At 39.9% G+C, this 16,757-nt stretch overlaps 1 protein-coding gene across 1 annotated transcript in view; it reads left to right on the top strand.

Moving 5' to 3' along the window:
• The window catches only part of UTRN (utrophin), a 574,637-nt gene that overhangs the window by 95,556 nt on the left and 462,324 nt on the right, over window positions 1–16,757 (top strand). The window contains 4 exon segments of the mRNA XM_006834702.1: window positions 2,324–2,437; window positions 3,073–3,228; window positions 5,730–5,900; window positions 9,021–9,200. Of these exon segments, the coding sequence (XP_006834765.1) occupies window positions 2,324–2,437; window positions 3,073–3,228; window positions 5,730–5,900; window positions 9,021–9,200 (621 nt within the window).

Below are 16,757 nucleotides of genomic sequence, written 5' to 3'. Positions count from 1 at the left end.
AGGTTGGCCCAGGATCGGACATTGTTTCGTTCTGCTGTGCATGGGGTCGCTATGAGTCGGTTCCGACTCGATGGCACCTGACAACAACAACAACAACAAGCTTGCTAGGAGAGGCGGAAACATAATTTGAGTTAAAATGGGAAGACTAGAGTTATAGTTAACCATATGAGTGACATATCTATAAATAAAAAAATAAAAAAGGAAACCAAAAGCAGCCGTACAATGAGAAAAAAGAAAACTCAAGCAGTTTTACAGGGCACTGTTTTTGTTAGGTGCTCTCAAGTTGTTTTGGACTCATAGTGACCCGATGTATTGTTAAGTGCTACTGAGTTGGTTCTGACTCATGTAGTGTTCCCAAGGAGCGGCTGGTGACTTTGAACTGCCAACCTTGTGTTTCAAACTGACCTTGCTGTCCAGTGCTTACCCTATAGCACCCGAGGACTTCCGACCCTAGGATTAGTAGAATGCACTGTTGTCTGGTCTTGCACTGTCTGAACAATGGTGGGTGTGGTCAGAGCCCATTGTTGCAGCTGCTGTATCAGTCCACCTCATTGAGGGCCATTTTGTGTTTCACTGACCCTCTGTTTTACCAAGTGTGATGTCCTTTCCCAGAGATGTGTCCCTCCTGGTAACGTCCAAAATATGTGATGAGAAGCCTTGCCATCTTCATTTCTAAGGAACATTCTCGCTATACTTTTCCAAGACACATTCCTGTCTTCATCTGGCAGTCTATGGTATTTTTCAGTATTCTTTGCCAACAGCATAATTCAAAGGCATGAATTCTTCTTTGGTCTTCCTTATTCATTCCCCACCTTTTGCATCCATAGCAGGTGGTTAAACCTACTATGGCTTGGTGAGGACACACCTTAGTTCTCAAAGTGACATCATTGCTTTTGAAGCTTTTAAAGAGCTCTTTTTCAGTAGATCGACTCAGTACATTATCTAGTACTATGTGAGTATAACATATATAAGATGCCATGAGTTTCCATCTTTATATTTCACTCCAACATTATATGGAAAACAATAATACTTGGTTCTGAGTGGTGTATCTGAATGGCACTAACACATTGATGTCGTTTCCAGAATATGTTCATCCAAATGGTGATTATATGCTTGGATATTCTCCCATGAGATAGCTTTGAAGCAATTGGCTATGTTGAACCAATAGAAGAGTTAAAGAAGACATTCGACGGCCTTCAAAACTGAAAGGCCTTTTTGAATGTGGTATTAGAGTTGTCTCTATTCATAGGGGTGAACTAGGAGCAAAGAATTGAAGTAGAAGAGCTACCTTGAGTCTCTGAGGCTACCGATCTTTTATGGGAACACTCAGCCTCATTTTTGTCTGGCAGTTAGTGGTGGGTTTCAATCACTAATTTGGGTTAACAGCCCAAAGCTTCATTTACTGTGCCACAATGGCTCTCCTGAAGAAAGCACAGGAGAACAAATTCCCTCTAAGGGAACATGACAGGTGAGACTGAGCAATGATAGGATTGATTGAAGGCCTTGGAAGAAAATGACCATGACTTCTGGTGTGACACTGTGGGTTAATGCGCTGGACTGCAAGATTGGTTTGAACCTCAAGGTCAGTGGTTCAAACTCACCAGCTGCTCCTTGGAAACCCTATACAGGGTCGCTATGATTTGGAACAGACTCAGTGGCACTTAACAACAACAACAAAAAAGCAAGGCCCTGTTTCATGGTACTTTTTCTCTGAAGTCTCTGTCTCCCTACAAAATGTTGCCTTTCTCATCTGTCTTTGACCCTCCAGCACTGTACACAGTAGTTGGATTACAGTGGGTGACTAGTAAATGCTGGATGGAAGAACAGAGGTGGGCAATGGACTGTCCTTGGTTTTCAGATAAGAAAGCTTCCAGCAACAGAACTAACAACAATCTATTTCATTCTCTATACAATGTGATTTATCCATTCGGGCTTTGAGTCACTAATTTCAGAAGCGTTGTTTTGGATTTTACGAGAATTGAGCATTTCTTAGTTAATTATACCCAGTAAAGCCTTTTATTCTGCCATTTGAATTTTTGATCTTAGATAGTACTTGCATTTGAACAAAATACACAGCTTGGTTCACTGGGGAGTGTTTTGAAATTTGTAGAATGATTACTAAGCTGTTCAGCTCTTGGGAAGTTTAGTCAAGAATGGAGAAAATAATTATTTTTCAAGCTGGGAGGCTTAAAGAAAGAAACAAATGAAATGATGCTATCAAAGTTAGAAAAGTTGTATATGTTTTCAAGTAGCAATGAATCTTGAGATGTAGTAGGTTGAATGTCACTAAGTAATATCCCCCCTGTTATTGTGTTTGATTTAGACGGACTCAGATGTCATTGAGAAGTGGATGGATGGTGTGAAAGACTTCTTAATGAAAGAGCAGGCTGCACAAGGAGATGCTGAAGGCCTTCAAGGGCAGCTTGACCAATGCGCTGTGAGTCTGCTGACCTGGCGAACACACTGTGCCCAGTCACATTTCCTGCTTGTTCTTTGTTATTTGCTGCTCCTATTAAAATAGGAAGACTATGCTATGACCAAAAGCCTAGATAAGATCTCTTTAACAATAAAACATTTTTGACTTTGTGGCTAATAAAAGAAGACTGATGATTCCTATTTTGTTTCTTTTGGGCCATGGTTTTGGGATTCTGACTGAGAGAATAAACTGAGTTCATTAGGAGCCGCTATTTTATGTGACAATGAATATATTAGTGTAACAGTCATTACTTGTGTATTGCTCTTACTCTGTCCCATGGTGGTAAACACTTTTAAGATATGAAATTTGCTAGGAATACTGTATCCAACTTAACATTAGTGAGATCATTAAGCTTCTCTAAATTAAAAGCACTGGTCCCTGCTGCGAGTCAAGTGTTTCCAGTCCAATTTGGCATATGGCTGTCTGAAGCACCAATGGGAAATGAATTTATTTAGGCACAGTATTTATTAAGTAGTTCAAAGACCCAACTCCCAAGCAATCTCGTCTTAGAGTATTGTCATTTTGCATAAAACTATAATTGCGATATCTACTTACATAGGATATAATCTCAACATGGGCTTCTTTTGTACGTCCAGGTATTTGTTAATGAAATGGAAACAGTTGAATCGTCACTGAAAGACATGAAAGAAATAGAGGCTAACCTTCGAAGCTGTCCAGTTGCTGGAATTAAGACCTGGGTGCAGACAAGACTTGGTGACTACCAGACTCAACTGGAGAAATTTAGCAAGGAGGTGAATTTTTTAACTTTATTGTTTGGTTTTCAAAAGATGTGTGTAGTAGCTTGTCTTGACTAACTGAATTGATTTTGTAAACCATCGGTTTGAAAGACAGTGGAATAGAGGAGCTACAGCACTGGTGGGAAGTTGGAGGCAAGGGTTGGATATATTAAATGCTTTCAATTAACAGACTTCTGATGTGGTACTGTAAGGTAAGCTCAAGGTCAGGGGTGCAAACCCACCAGCTGCTCCTCGGAAACCCTGTACAGGCCACAATGAGTAGATAGAACTTAACAACAACAGCTATCAAGGGTCGGACTTAACTGTCCAATTTGGCGCAGGAGTTGCCTCTTTTTCTTGACTGTAGTTTGACCCATATATGTGTGACACCTGCTTTATCCTCAGGGTACTTGAGTTTGCTACACAACAGTCAAAGTCACTAAGGAACCTTGCTGGCCCAGTGGTTAAGAGCTCGGCTGCTAACGGAAAGGTTTCAGTTCAGCCCCACCAGCCACCCCTGGGGGAAAAGATGAGAGAATCTGTTTCTATAAAGATGAAACCAAAAAATCAAAGTCACCACCAGCAAGTCACTTCCGAAAAGGATGCTGAGGATGTAAATGTTTATAGAGGCAGACTGCCTTACGTTTAAGCCACGGAGTAGCTGGTGGGTTTAAACCACTGACTTGCTGTTAGCAAGTCAACACTTAATCTGCTGTACCCATAGGGCTCCTTTCCATAAAGATTATACCCTTGGAAACTCTTTGGGGTAGTTCTACTCAAAGGGTCTCTGTTAGTCAGAAGTGACTCAATAGTACACAACAACAAATTGTAAACATTAATCAGTTATTCTGAAAGTATTGAGTAATGAGCTGCATTCATTAATATGCATGTATATTGATCAGGCATCCTTGTAGGCACTGAGCGCACAACATTGAACCAGGAAAAAAAAAAAAAATCATTCTCTTAAAAAGCTTACATTCTAGTGAAGCAAATCGATAATGAATAAAATCCTAATATGGTACCAAGTAGGGTGAGTGGAATCCTGGTGTGACGTGTAAGATAAGTACTGGACTACAAGGTTGATTTGAACCGAAAGGTCGGTAGTTCAAACTCGACCAACCACTCTTGAAAACCCTATACAGGCTTGCTGTGAGACTGGGTATTGGAACAAGGACCTGAGTAAATAAAGGCTGAGCCATGTGAGGTTCAGGGTCACAACATTCAGGCAGGGGGACTCTGACTTCCATCGAGTTAATTCTGACATAGAGCCACCCTACTGTTGTTGCAAAGTGCCATGGAGCTGGTTCCGACTCATATATTGGGAACCTGTGAGTATAGTGTTTCTGAGAAAAGGCTGGTCGATTTGAACCCCCACGACTTATCCTACAGCGCCCCACTGGGACTTTTGTTTCTCTTGGGACCCATGAAAATGATATCCCTGACCAATGATCAGGAACTAATATTAGAGTTTTCTGGAAGTGGAGTCAGGAATGTGTTTATATTTAAAACATTTAAAAAGTACAAAAAAGCTCAGCAGGTTTTAAAAAAATAAAAATAGCAAATTCTCAGCTGGGTTGGGAACCCGAGCCAAGCCGGGTATCTGTTGCTGGCAGCAAGTTCCTTGAGCAGCATGTGGGGGCAGTGAGATTAACGCTTCTGTTTGGTTCCTGTTTATTTTTGTGACTGGGATCCTGTTTGGAAGGAGGGAACAGGAAAGCCGTTAAGTACTCTTCCTTACTCTTGGGAGAGCTATCCTTTTCCTGGAGTGGCTTTGGGTTTCGTCAGCTTCACAGCCAAGCACACCCCTGGCAGTGTTCAGTGTGAGGAGGAGGCTGGATATGTAAAATGATGGCGACTGTGGACTGGACGCAGTTCCCACAGAACAGAACACAAAGGCTGCTTGTGGGATGGTGTCCACGTGAGAGCCTCTCTGAAAATATTTTTAGAATGCTTTGAAATATTTAGGTAACTCCTTGAACCCGATTCAGACAAATCTCTGTTGTCTAATGAACGTATTTTGGTATCTGTGTGAAATGCACAAGATCACCCAAATCAAACATTTCTAGTATTGCACAAACTTACGTAATAGCAGAGCTCTGCTATTAAAAAAGTGATCTCTTAATAAGTAGTATTATCCAAAGCAAGAAGATTGACATAATGGCTACATTATATATTTTTTCATACTAAGCACTGCTCTGATAAATTTCTTTGATATATGTGCTTTTATTTCAGCAGATTTGATTCCTTTATGAGGGATTACTCAGTCAAAGGTTATTGACTTTCAAAATGATAATAGATATTTGCAGATTAATATCCAAAATGTGGTAATAGAATCCCAGTTATAATTATTTTCCTCATAATTATTTCTATTCCACAACATCAGCATAAGATGTGTAAAGGATTTTATCCCAAAATGTTTAAAACATGACAAGTTATATTTTATCTTTAATTATTCAACACTTGAACTTGACATTTAATATATTAGAATTTCTGCTTTGGGGAATTTTCTCTTCTAGATTGTTATTCAAAAAAATAGATTGTCTGAAAGCCAGGAAAAAGCTGTGAACTTGAAGAAAGACTTGGCAGAGATGCAGGAATGGATGGCCCAAGCGGAAGAAGAGTACCTGGAGAGGGATTTTGAATATAAGTCACCTGAAGAACTTGAAAGTGCTGTGGAAGAAATGAAGGTGAGGCTGGGGCAGTCAACCCAATAGGTTTTATACCTCCCCTCTTCCCGTTAAAAGGAACCCTGGCGGCGCTCTGGGTTAGGTATTGGGTTACTAACTACAAGGTAGGTGGTTCAAACCCACCAGCTGTTCTGTGTGAGGAAGATGAGGCTGTCTACTTCTGTAAAGATTTACAGCCTCAGACCCTACTGAGTACTTCTGCTTTGTCCTCCAGGGTCTCTGTAAGATGGGATTGACTCAGACAGTAGTAGGTGGGCGAGTTTTCCCTTTCAAATCACTTCCATCCATCCCCCCACTCACCACGTACATAGCCACCCATCTGCCTGTTTACCTACATATGTACGTACTCTTTTATAGTAGGGTTTTAAAATTACAAAAAACAGAATTTTCATTGTTATGATTTTAATTGGCAAAGGAAGTTAATTAAGTGTCTCAGGTTGCTCCTGAGACAACCTTTCATAAGTAAGGGGAATCACAGAGAATCTCTTCAAAAACCAGTGGTATTAGGTATGAGGAAGAATTTTGTAAGAAACAAGTTGGTTAGGTCTTCTGTTTTCCCTTAGTACGTAGGGCACCTATGACTATATTACGGAACAGTAGCAGTAGGAAACGTACCAATGAACATGGAACTGGTGCAAGACCAGATGACATTTATCTTGTTATACATAAAGTCACCATGCATTGGAGCAAACTCAGTGACAACAGCAGTTATTGTTGTCAAGTGCCTTTGAGTCGATTCCCACCCATAGTGACCCTGTATAGGACTTCTAAGGAGCAACTGGTGAGCTGGAATCACCGGCCTTGCAGTTTAAATGACTTTGCTGTATGACGCATTAACCCACAGCACCACACCAGGATAACAGCAGTAGGAAAATGTAAAAGGGATTTAGTATCAGTTGAATCCACAGGGTGTATTTCTTATGAATGTATGTATTCCATGCCAGTGGTCTTATTTTTTATATATATAATAAAACAACTGGCATCATTCTCAAATTTCAGGTTCTGCTTTAAATGTCCTTGAGTGTTTAAGTCAAAGTAGAAACTGTTTTAAAGGCTATGAATATACATGTATTTGTCCTCTCTGGAAGGGGAGACATTATAAATATTTTAACTCCAAAGTTGGCTTGCCTAAAAGCATAACAGAACCCAAAAATCTCAGTGCAGATATATTTTTAAAGGGATTATATGACATTAATACAGTATTGTATAAAAGTCAAAGTAAATATGACAAGGTACTGTAATTGAAGTTGTACAATTTTCAGTGAGACATCTTTGTAGTGTAGCACTGTTTGAACACCCTCATTTAAAATAAAATATTGAGTATATGAGGTATTTTAAGGCAGCCTACTATGTCAAGAAGGGAGTAGGCAACTTTATGCGATAAGCACTGGACTGTGAACTGCGAGGTCGGCAGTTCAAGTCTACCAGCCACCCTGCAGGAGAAAGATGAGGCTTTCTTAGAAATTTCAAAGATTATAGCCTCAGAAATCCTATACAGAGTCACTATGAGTCAGAACTGACTGGGTGGCACTTAATACCAACAACTATGTTAAGAAGGGAACCCTGATAGCTTATTGGGTTCTGAGTTGGGCTGCTGACCAAAGGCTGAGAGTTTGGACCTGCCATCCACTCTGCAGGAGAAAAATGATTTTTTTCTGACCCTATAAAGATGTACAGCCTTGGAAACCCTGTACAGGGTCGCTATGATTCGGAACCAACTCCATGGTACAGCACCACCATCACAATGTCAAGTATCAGCTTGTTTAATTCATTCTAATCCCTTAAACTATAGGCAGTTGAGTTTTGTGATTCTTTTTAAAAAGTCATTATAGATAAGAATGTAGATGGCTAGAGATTAAAGTCTTTGAGTGTGCAATGTGGGATTTATTTGTTTATTAGTCTTCTAAACAGTCATTATGATTTTTTAAATTGCCACCTACTTAATTATTTTTCCTCAGTCCAGGGAAGTTGAAAACGAGCAAGCAGTAAAGAATGGTACTGTTGTGTTGTTAAGTGCCGTGGAGCCAGTACTCACCCATAGTGACTCTGTATAGGGTTTCCGAGGAGCAACTGGTGAGCTTCAACCTTGCAAACCGACTTTGCAGTCCTGTTCATTAATCCACAGAGCCACACCAGGACTTCAAAGCTAATGGTGATGGTGGTGTGCCTGGGAGTTAATTCGGACTCATAGCAACCCTGCATAGGGTTTCAGAGGCTGTAAATCTTTACAGGAGCAGAAAGCCTCATCTTTCTCCTGCAGGATGGCTGGTAGTTTTGAACTGCTGACCTTGAGGATAGCAGCCCGACTCATAACCACTGCGCTACCAGAGCTCCTTCCAAAGCTAATGTTGTTGTTGTTACTGCCATTGAGTCGATTCCGACCCATAGTGACCCTGTATAGGGTTTCCAAGGAGTAGCTGGCGAGCTTGAATCACCGACCTTGCAATTCAAACGGCTTTTGCAATCTGGCGCATTAACCCACAGTGCCACACCAAGACTCCTCCAAAGCTAGTAGGGAGAGTGAAAAAACCTTCTTAGCTTGAAGGTCGAGTCAGGGAAGAAGCTATTTCTGGATCAGATCTTTACAACCTAACATTGTCATCATCTTTGAAATGTTCATTATCAGAAGGTTAGATATTTCTGTGTCCCAGGTGGGAAAAAGAAGAACCAAAACCATCTTTAAATTATTTGAGAAAAATGTCAAGGATATCTGTATCATGGTGATAAATTAATTAATTCTGAAAATTAATTTATCTGTTTAGTAAGAGACCTCAATAGTCCATTAAAGTTAATTGGCTTTGATTCTCATCTGGGCCCAGAACTTGAAAACATTTAATGTCAGTAAACATAATTTAGGAGAACCTAGATGTTAACACTGATGTTAATGTTAATAAATGACAATATTGGTGTGGGACTGTGTACATATAATGAGTGAAATTTTAGTTAACATTCTTATTTCAAAAATCCTTTAGTAATTGCCTAAATAATGTTCCAATTAGGCAGATAGACTACTTAGAAACTGTAATTTTGATTTAGATATTAAAACAAACAAACAACTGGTCCCAGAATGGAAGGCATTTTTTAACTTCATTTTTTAAAATTTTTTTATTTTTGGAACAGAGGGCGAAAGAGGATGTGTTACAGAAGGAGGTGAGAGTGAAGATTCTCAAGGACAATATCAAGTTACTGGCTGCAAAAGTGCCCTCTGGTGGCCAGGAACTGACGTCTGAGCTGAATGTTGTGCTGGAGAATTACCAACTGCTTTGTAACAGAATTCGAGGAAAGTGCCACACACTTGAGGTAGGATACCTTTTGGAGTGATGCATGCTTTGAAGCTCAAATTCTGTCCTATAATGTCCAGTCTGTGGGTTTCAGCTGAGCAAGGGACAAGTTAAAGACAGAGTGAAACTATTTCTAGTATCACGGGGACAAAAAAAAATCAGATCATAAGAGAAAATAAATTCATGAGTAAAAGGAAAGAGGGATTTAAAAAAGAGAGAGACCAAGACTAGGATCTATTCCCAACATTTTTATGTATGTGAGTGAAGTCAATGTTTTCATGTTAGAGGTGATCTCAAGGGCCTGTTCAGTCCTCGAATTCTAGGAGAAAGTTTTGTCAGCCTCCCCTTTGTTTTGCTTGGCTTGGCTGACTACACAGAGGTGAACTGAGGTATTTTTCTTTAGAGTGGCAGCTCTGGTAGCATAGTGGTTACGAATTGGACTGCGAACCTTAAGGTCAGTGGTTCGAAACTACCAGCCGCTCTGCGGGAGAAAGATGAGGCTTTCTACTCCCGTACAGATTTACACCCTCAGAAACCCTGTACAGGGTCGCTATGGGTCTGAACTGACTTGATGGCACTTAACAACAACAACAACAAAGAAAGAAAGAATTTAAATATACTGGTATTTTTCTAGACTTTACACATAATATCTTTCTTCCTACTGGCCATTAGGTTTAGGACATAGTTGATTCTTAAGGTTTTTGTTTTGAATTAAAATTAGGTTTTTGCTTGTTTGTTTTTAAGTGAGTATAATTTGTCATTTCTTATTGAAAAGATTTAAGAGCCATTTCAATTTACAGTAAAATCTTGCATCTTTAAAACAAATGGTTGAGGTCAATCATAAAAGGGTAAAAAATAATAGCTGTGATATTTAAAATAAATTAACTTGTGACTCGCTTGGTCTCAATTTGTTTTGCCTTAAAATAAATATTTGTAATTGAGACTAATTAATGAGGAAGCTACAATTCACATAGATTCTCATTCCTGAATATTAATGTATTGTCTAACATAAAACACCACGGCTACTCATTTGAGATTGAAAATTCCATCAACATGTGGTATATACATTAATTAATACATACGTAATCCTAATGAGAGATCTTGGAATTGAATTTTACTATAATCTTATCCATGTTTTTCTCCCTGGCAGCAGCACCTTTTTGTTTCTCCTGTTCATTTAAAATCAAAACGGCAGCTCAGGATATGTTTCAATAATGAGTAGAGTCCCTAGGTTAATACACAGATGCTTACAAAAGGTATCTGTGTATTCTGTGCCATTCCTTCAAGCTGTCTTAGGACTCAAAGATGGTAATGTTTAGAATGAGAAATGAACTAAAACATTTTGAGAGTTTGGAGTCACTTTGAGAATTACTGTTGGAATTTGTAGTTACACTGAGAGATTTTCTTTGAGTTAAAAACAGGAAAAGTGTAAGAAAAATGAGAAAGAGAAGAGAAGGTGGCCTTGATGTCTTTGGAAGGGGAAACACAAAAGAAGATACACTAGGATTACATGTAGAAATGTTCTGAAAATTACATAAGGGTTACCAAAGTATCTTGGGAAGAAATATTCCAAATTTCCAAACTGGGAAAAAGACTGGTGTTGTTATTGTGGTGATTTCTACATTGTTTAAAGTACTTTTAAGCTCAAACATTTCAAATGTGTAGTTGTTGTTGTTAGGTACCATCAAGTTGGTACCAATTCATAGTGAACCTAAGCACAACAGAATGAAACACTGCCTGATCCTGGGCCAAACCTCACTATTGTTGCCACACTTGAGCCCATCGATGCTGCCACTTTGCCAATCCATCTTGCTGGGAGTCTTCCTCTTTTTCTCTGAGCCTCCACCTTACCAAACATGATATCCTTCTCCAGCGACTGGCCTGTCCTGACAATATGTCCAAAGTATGAGAGATGAAGTTTGACCATCTTGGCCTCCAAGGAGCACTCTGGCTGCACTTCTTCCAACACAGATCTCTGTTCTTTTGGCAGCCCATGGTACTTTCAATTTATAGTACAGTATGAATGATACAGAGTCCTGGTGTGGCACTGTAGGTTAATGCACTGGACTGCAAAGTCAGTTTGAGCTGCAAGGTCGGTGGTTCAAACTTACCTGCTGCTCCTTGGAAACCCTATACAGAGTCACTATGGGTCAGAACCAACTTGACAGTTAACAACAACAATAACATGCATAATACTACAAAGACCTTTATACTCACCCCCGTAGATATAACTAACATTAGTGTTTTATTCAGTTTTAAGAAAACAGTATAGATTAATATTACAGAACCTCATGCCTCCCTTTTATCTCGTTCCTCTCTTGAAATAACCATTATCTGGAAGTTGGTGCATATTCTTCCCATTAATGTTTTTATATTATTATTATATATACTTACGTGGCTTACAAGAATATTTCTTGTGATTCTTTGGGTTCATATGGCTCGGCTGGATGTGTCTCTGGTTCCATGTGATAGAGATACAGGTTATTCATTTACTGCAGCCAACAGGGAGCTCTGCTAGACATTCAAGACAGCCTTTCATCCTCTAACAGTTCTCTTCATTTGGCTTCTTATCTTTATAGCTGGTTTTTTTTTTTTTTTTTGGTATTGTTGTTGTTTTTAACTGCCAGCAAATCGGTTCCAATCCATAGCAACCCTGTACAGAGTTTCCAAGGAGCGGCTGGTGAATTTGAACTGCCAACCTTGAGGTTCAAACTAACCTTGTGGTCAAATGCAAAGGGAGGAAGCAGAAGCTGCTTGTTCCTTTAAAACAAATCAGCAAATCAGCATTGTGTTTTTAGTGAAAGCTTATGCAACAAGTTACTAGGTTCCCATTTAACAGTTGCTGCAAAAATTATTCAGTGACATTGGTTACATTTTTCACACTGTGTCAACATTCTCATTAATTCTTTTCTGATGTTTCAGTTCCAGTAAGCTGCTGTCTGTCCCCTGTACTTTCATTATCACTTTAGAGTAACTGTTAACAGTTCAGTCTTATACAGATGAAAGGTGCACAATGTAAATAGTCTTCATTTCCACCACTCATCTGTCAGGTAGTCCTACTGTGGTGGCTTGCATGTTGCTGTGACACTGGAAGCTGTGTCCCCTAAATCTTAAATACCAGCAGGTGGACAGGTTCAGCTGAGCTTCCAGACTAACACAGACTAGGAAGAAGCACAGGCAGACTGCTTCTGAATGTTTAAGCACTGTAAACCTTATGAATAGCGGTGGAACACTGTCAGCACCAGAGTCTTGAATGTTGAAACATGATGAATAGTACAAGAATTTTATCAGATAATAGTGTTGGAAGAGGAGCCCCTCAGGTTGGAAGGGACTTAAAATACAACAGGAAGATCTGCCTCCTTAAAGTGGAGTTGTCCGTGATGACACGAAAGCAATAAAACTTTGGGACCTTTATTTGCTAATGGGGCACAACTCAAAATGAGGAGAAACAGCTGCAAACATTCTTAAATAATCAGAACATGGACAGCTATTGGCCATGTTGAATCTCACAATTATGTGGTTTACTGTGCTGGCAATGACGAATTGAAGTGGAATGATGTTGATTCATCATCATCAGAAAAACAAACAACAAAACATTTCAAGATCTGTCTTGAAGTATAACACTTCAACCATTTCAAGAGGTAGTATATGATCAAAAGCCAGTGGTGATGATGGAAGAAGGCCAAGGTGTACCGAAGGCATTGGCAAAGAACAAGGTTCTGGGAATTGGTGGAATACAAATGGAAATCTTTCAACAAACTGATGTAGCACTGGAAGCACTTACTCATCTATACCATGAAATTTGGAGGACAGCTAGCTAGCCAGCTGATTGGATGTGATCCATATTTGTGCCCATTCCAAAGAGCTGTGATTCAGTGGAATGCAGAAATCATTGGACAACATCATTAATATCACACGCTAGTAAAATTTTGCTGAAGATACTTAAAAACTATTGCAACAGTATAGGAACGGAACTGCCTGAGGTTCAAGCCACATTTTGATGAGGACTTGGAACAAGGGATATCATTGCTGATGTCAAATGGATCTTGGTGAAAAGTAGACAATATCAGAACTATGTTTACCTGTGCTTTATTGAGTACAACAAAGGCTTTTGATTGTGTGGATTATGACAAACTATTGACAACATTTCAGAGAATGAACATTCCTGACACTTAAATGTGTTCATGAAGAACCCACACATAGACCAAGAAGCAGTTGTTCGAACAAAACTAGTGGACACTGCATGGTGTAAAATTAGGCACCAGGGTTGTGTTCTTTCACTATACTTATTCAATCTGTATGCTGAGTAGATAATCCCAGAAGCTGGATTGGAGGGAGGCACATAAACAACCTGTGACGATACAAACTTGCTTTTTGAAAGCAAAGAGGATTTACAGTGCTTACTTATGAAGGTCAAAGACCACAGTCTTCAGTATGGATTATACCTCAATGTAAAGAAAACAAAAATCCTCACCACTTGACCAATAAGTAACATCATGACAAATGGAAGAAAGATGGAAGTTGTCAAAGACTTCATTTTGCTTGAATCCACTATCAACACTCATGGAAACAGCAGTAAAGAAATCAGATGACTTATTACATTAGGTAAATTAGCTACACAAGACACCTTAAAACCATTCAAGAGTAAAGATGATCAGTTTGTGGATTAAGGTGTGCCTGACCCAAGCCATGCTATTTTCAAATGCCTCTTATGCATGTGAAAGTTGGACAGTGAATAAGGAGGACCATACAGAATTTGAAGCATTTAATCAGGGGTGGGGAATTTCTAGTCCGTGAGCCATATAAGGCCTGGGAAATTATTTGGTCTGGCCCTGCGAAAGCCACCGTTCCAGCCATCATGTTCGGTGTGAGTTAATTAAATGTTTGACCAAATATAGCAAGCTAAGTTTTAAGTTGATAATTTTGTATGGCTCACGGATGATGGTATAAATTTTAACAGAAAAAAGTTTACCTACCCGTGATTTAAGGATTTCTGGTAGTGTAGTGGTTATGAATTGGACTGTGAACCTTAAGGTCAGCAGTTTGAAGCTACTAGCTGTTCCGCAGGAGAAAGATGAGCCTTTCTGCTCCCGTAAAGATTTACAGCCTCGGCAACAGGGTCTCTATGGGTCGGAATCGACTCAACAACACTTAGCAACAACAGCGACAATCCTGATTTAAAAGAGCTCTGGTAGCATAGTGGTTATGAGTTGGGCTGCTAACCTCAAGGTAAGCAGTTCAAAACTATGAGCCATTCTGTGGGAGAAAAATGAGGCTTTCTGCTCCAGGAAAGATTTACAGCCTCAGAAACTCTATGCAGGGTCATTATGATTCAGAACTGACGCCATGGCACACCATCAGACCATACCAGTCCCCTGATTTAAGCTATGGTATTGGAGAAGAATATTTAATGTACTATTGATTGCTAAAAGAACAAACAAAACTGTGTTAAAACTAAAGCCAGAAGGCTTCTTTAGAAGCCAGATTGGCAAGACTTTGTTTCTCATACTTTGGGCATATTATCAGGAGGGACCAGTCATTGGAGAATGATATCATGCTTGGTAAAGTAAAGAGTCAGTGAAAAAGAGGAAGATCCCCAATGATATGGATTGGCACAGTGGGTTCAAATTTAACAATTGTGAGGATAGTTAGTACAGGAGTGGGCACTGCTTCGACTCGATGGCACCTAACAACATCAACGTCTTTATTTTGTGGCCAATCTGTTAACTTAGCCCAGCTGTCTGCTTTTTAAAGCCTAGGTCTGAAATTTGATTATGTGTCATCTCTGTAGCATTCTTTGGTTCAAGTAACTCATAAGACCAACCCAGATTGTAAGATAGAAGAAAACAACTTCACTTCTTAATGGGAATAGTGACAAAGATGGTCAAACCAAACCCTGACCCACTGCCATGGAATCGATTCCAATTCATGACTCTATGCAGGGTTTCCAAGACTGTACATTACTGCAGGAGCAACCTGCTTCATTGTTTCTGTGATGAGTATCTGGTGGGTTTGAACTACCGATATTGCAGTTAGCATCCGAGTGCTTATCCCACAGAGCCACCATGCTTCTTTCCATTAATTCAACATACTTTACTCTCTAGCTACAAATTATGTATGCCCTAGATGGCACTTAACAACAACAACGCCCGTGTACACAACACACTCACATGCTCTTCTGTATGCTTCCGAAGTCTCATCAAATACGTATCAGAGTGGAAATTTCTAGTACCTTGTTATCCATATCAAGTCCAAATGCACATGTGGTTCTGTAAAGCAGTTTTCTTAGGTTCAGACTCTTTTAAGAATGGTACTGGACTAAGAGACCTGGATGCTAAAGGGGCAACTTATGTGTTCCTCATACTCTTAACATACAACAGTGAGAGAAACAGTGAAACCTCAGCAAACACACCAGTTCAGAAAAGTCCAAGGAGTCCTGGGTAAAAACAGTCTTCGGTTCATAGTGGTGCTGTGGGTTAGGTGCTGGGCTGCTAACCGGTAGGTCAGTAGTTCAAACCCACCAGCCTCTGTGGAAGAAAGATGAAGTGGCCTGCTTCCATAGAGACTGAATCCTGGAAGCCCTCTATGGGGTGGTTGTGAGTTATTATCAACTCGATGGCTGTGAGTTTTTTTGTTTGGGGGCCATAGTAGGGGAGGCCTGGTGGTGCATTGTGTTAAGTGTTGGGCTGCTGATCACAGTCAGTGATTCAAACCCACTGAAAGCTCCCCCAGGAGAAAGATGAAGCAGTTCAATCCTGCAGACATTTAAAAACCACAGGAACGGTTGTGCTGTGTCTTAGAGAGCAGCTATGAGTCAGAATTGACATGATGGCTGTGGGGTTGGTTTTTGATTTGGGTTCATGATCATTCTGAAGTCTCACCGGGCACCTGCAGGCAGAGCCCTTGCAGTTGCTCCAGGGGGGGACTGGTTCTGCTGATTGGGGGTGAGCTCCCTGAGCCTCCCTAACTTTCTCTTAAAAAATGGGGCTATGCTGGCAGCTGAGTAGCTTCCTATCTGCTTTCTGCTAGTAGAAATTTGGGTGTCTCTTTTCCCTTTTAATATGTGCCGGATCAACAAACTCGATGTTCCAAGGGCCAAAACTGACTCAGCCTGCTTTTCTTTGTCCATGAATTAAGATAGATATTCATATTTGTAAAGGATTGTACAAAAGAAAACAACAATAAAAACTCCCTAAACAAACCAAAGAATTTGTGAGAGATCCTGGGTATGGCCCATACATCCTAAAATATTTATTAACTAAAAAAAACTGCCAACTTTTGGTGTGGTAAGTATAGCTAAAATGGAACACAGGCTAACCTCTGTCTCTTCTCAGCAAATCCTGAAGGTAACAGACTCAGGATGTCCAAGCCCACTCCTCCAAATCCACTAATCAAATAGGCTCCTTCTGTTTGGAGTAAGGAGGTGGAGCAGTAAAAGCTTTTGTCCTTTCATTTTACTTCTTGAATTAGAACCTAAGTTAATACCTGTGCCCCAGAGATTTTCAGTTATCTATGTAATTGTTAAAAGTGTTACAGGTATGAGTCGCTTTTATGTTTCTATATATCAGCATTTAAA

This window comes from Chrysochloris asiatica, unplaced genomic scaffold (genome assembly GCF_000296735.1).
Source record: "Chrysochloris asiatica unplaced genomic scaffold, ChrAsi1.0 scaffold00013, whole genome shotgun sequence".
Classification (NCBI taxonomy): Eukaryota; Metazoa; Chordata; class Mammalia; order Afrosoricida; family Chrysochloridae; genus Chrysochloris; species Chrysochloris asiatica.
The sequence above is the reverse complement of the archived record's forward strand: the minus strand, read 5'-3'. Positions and strand labels throughout refer to the sequence as shown.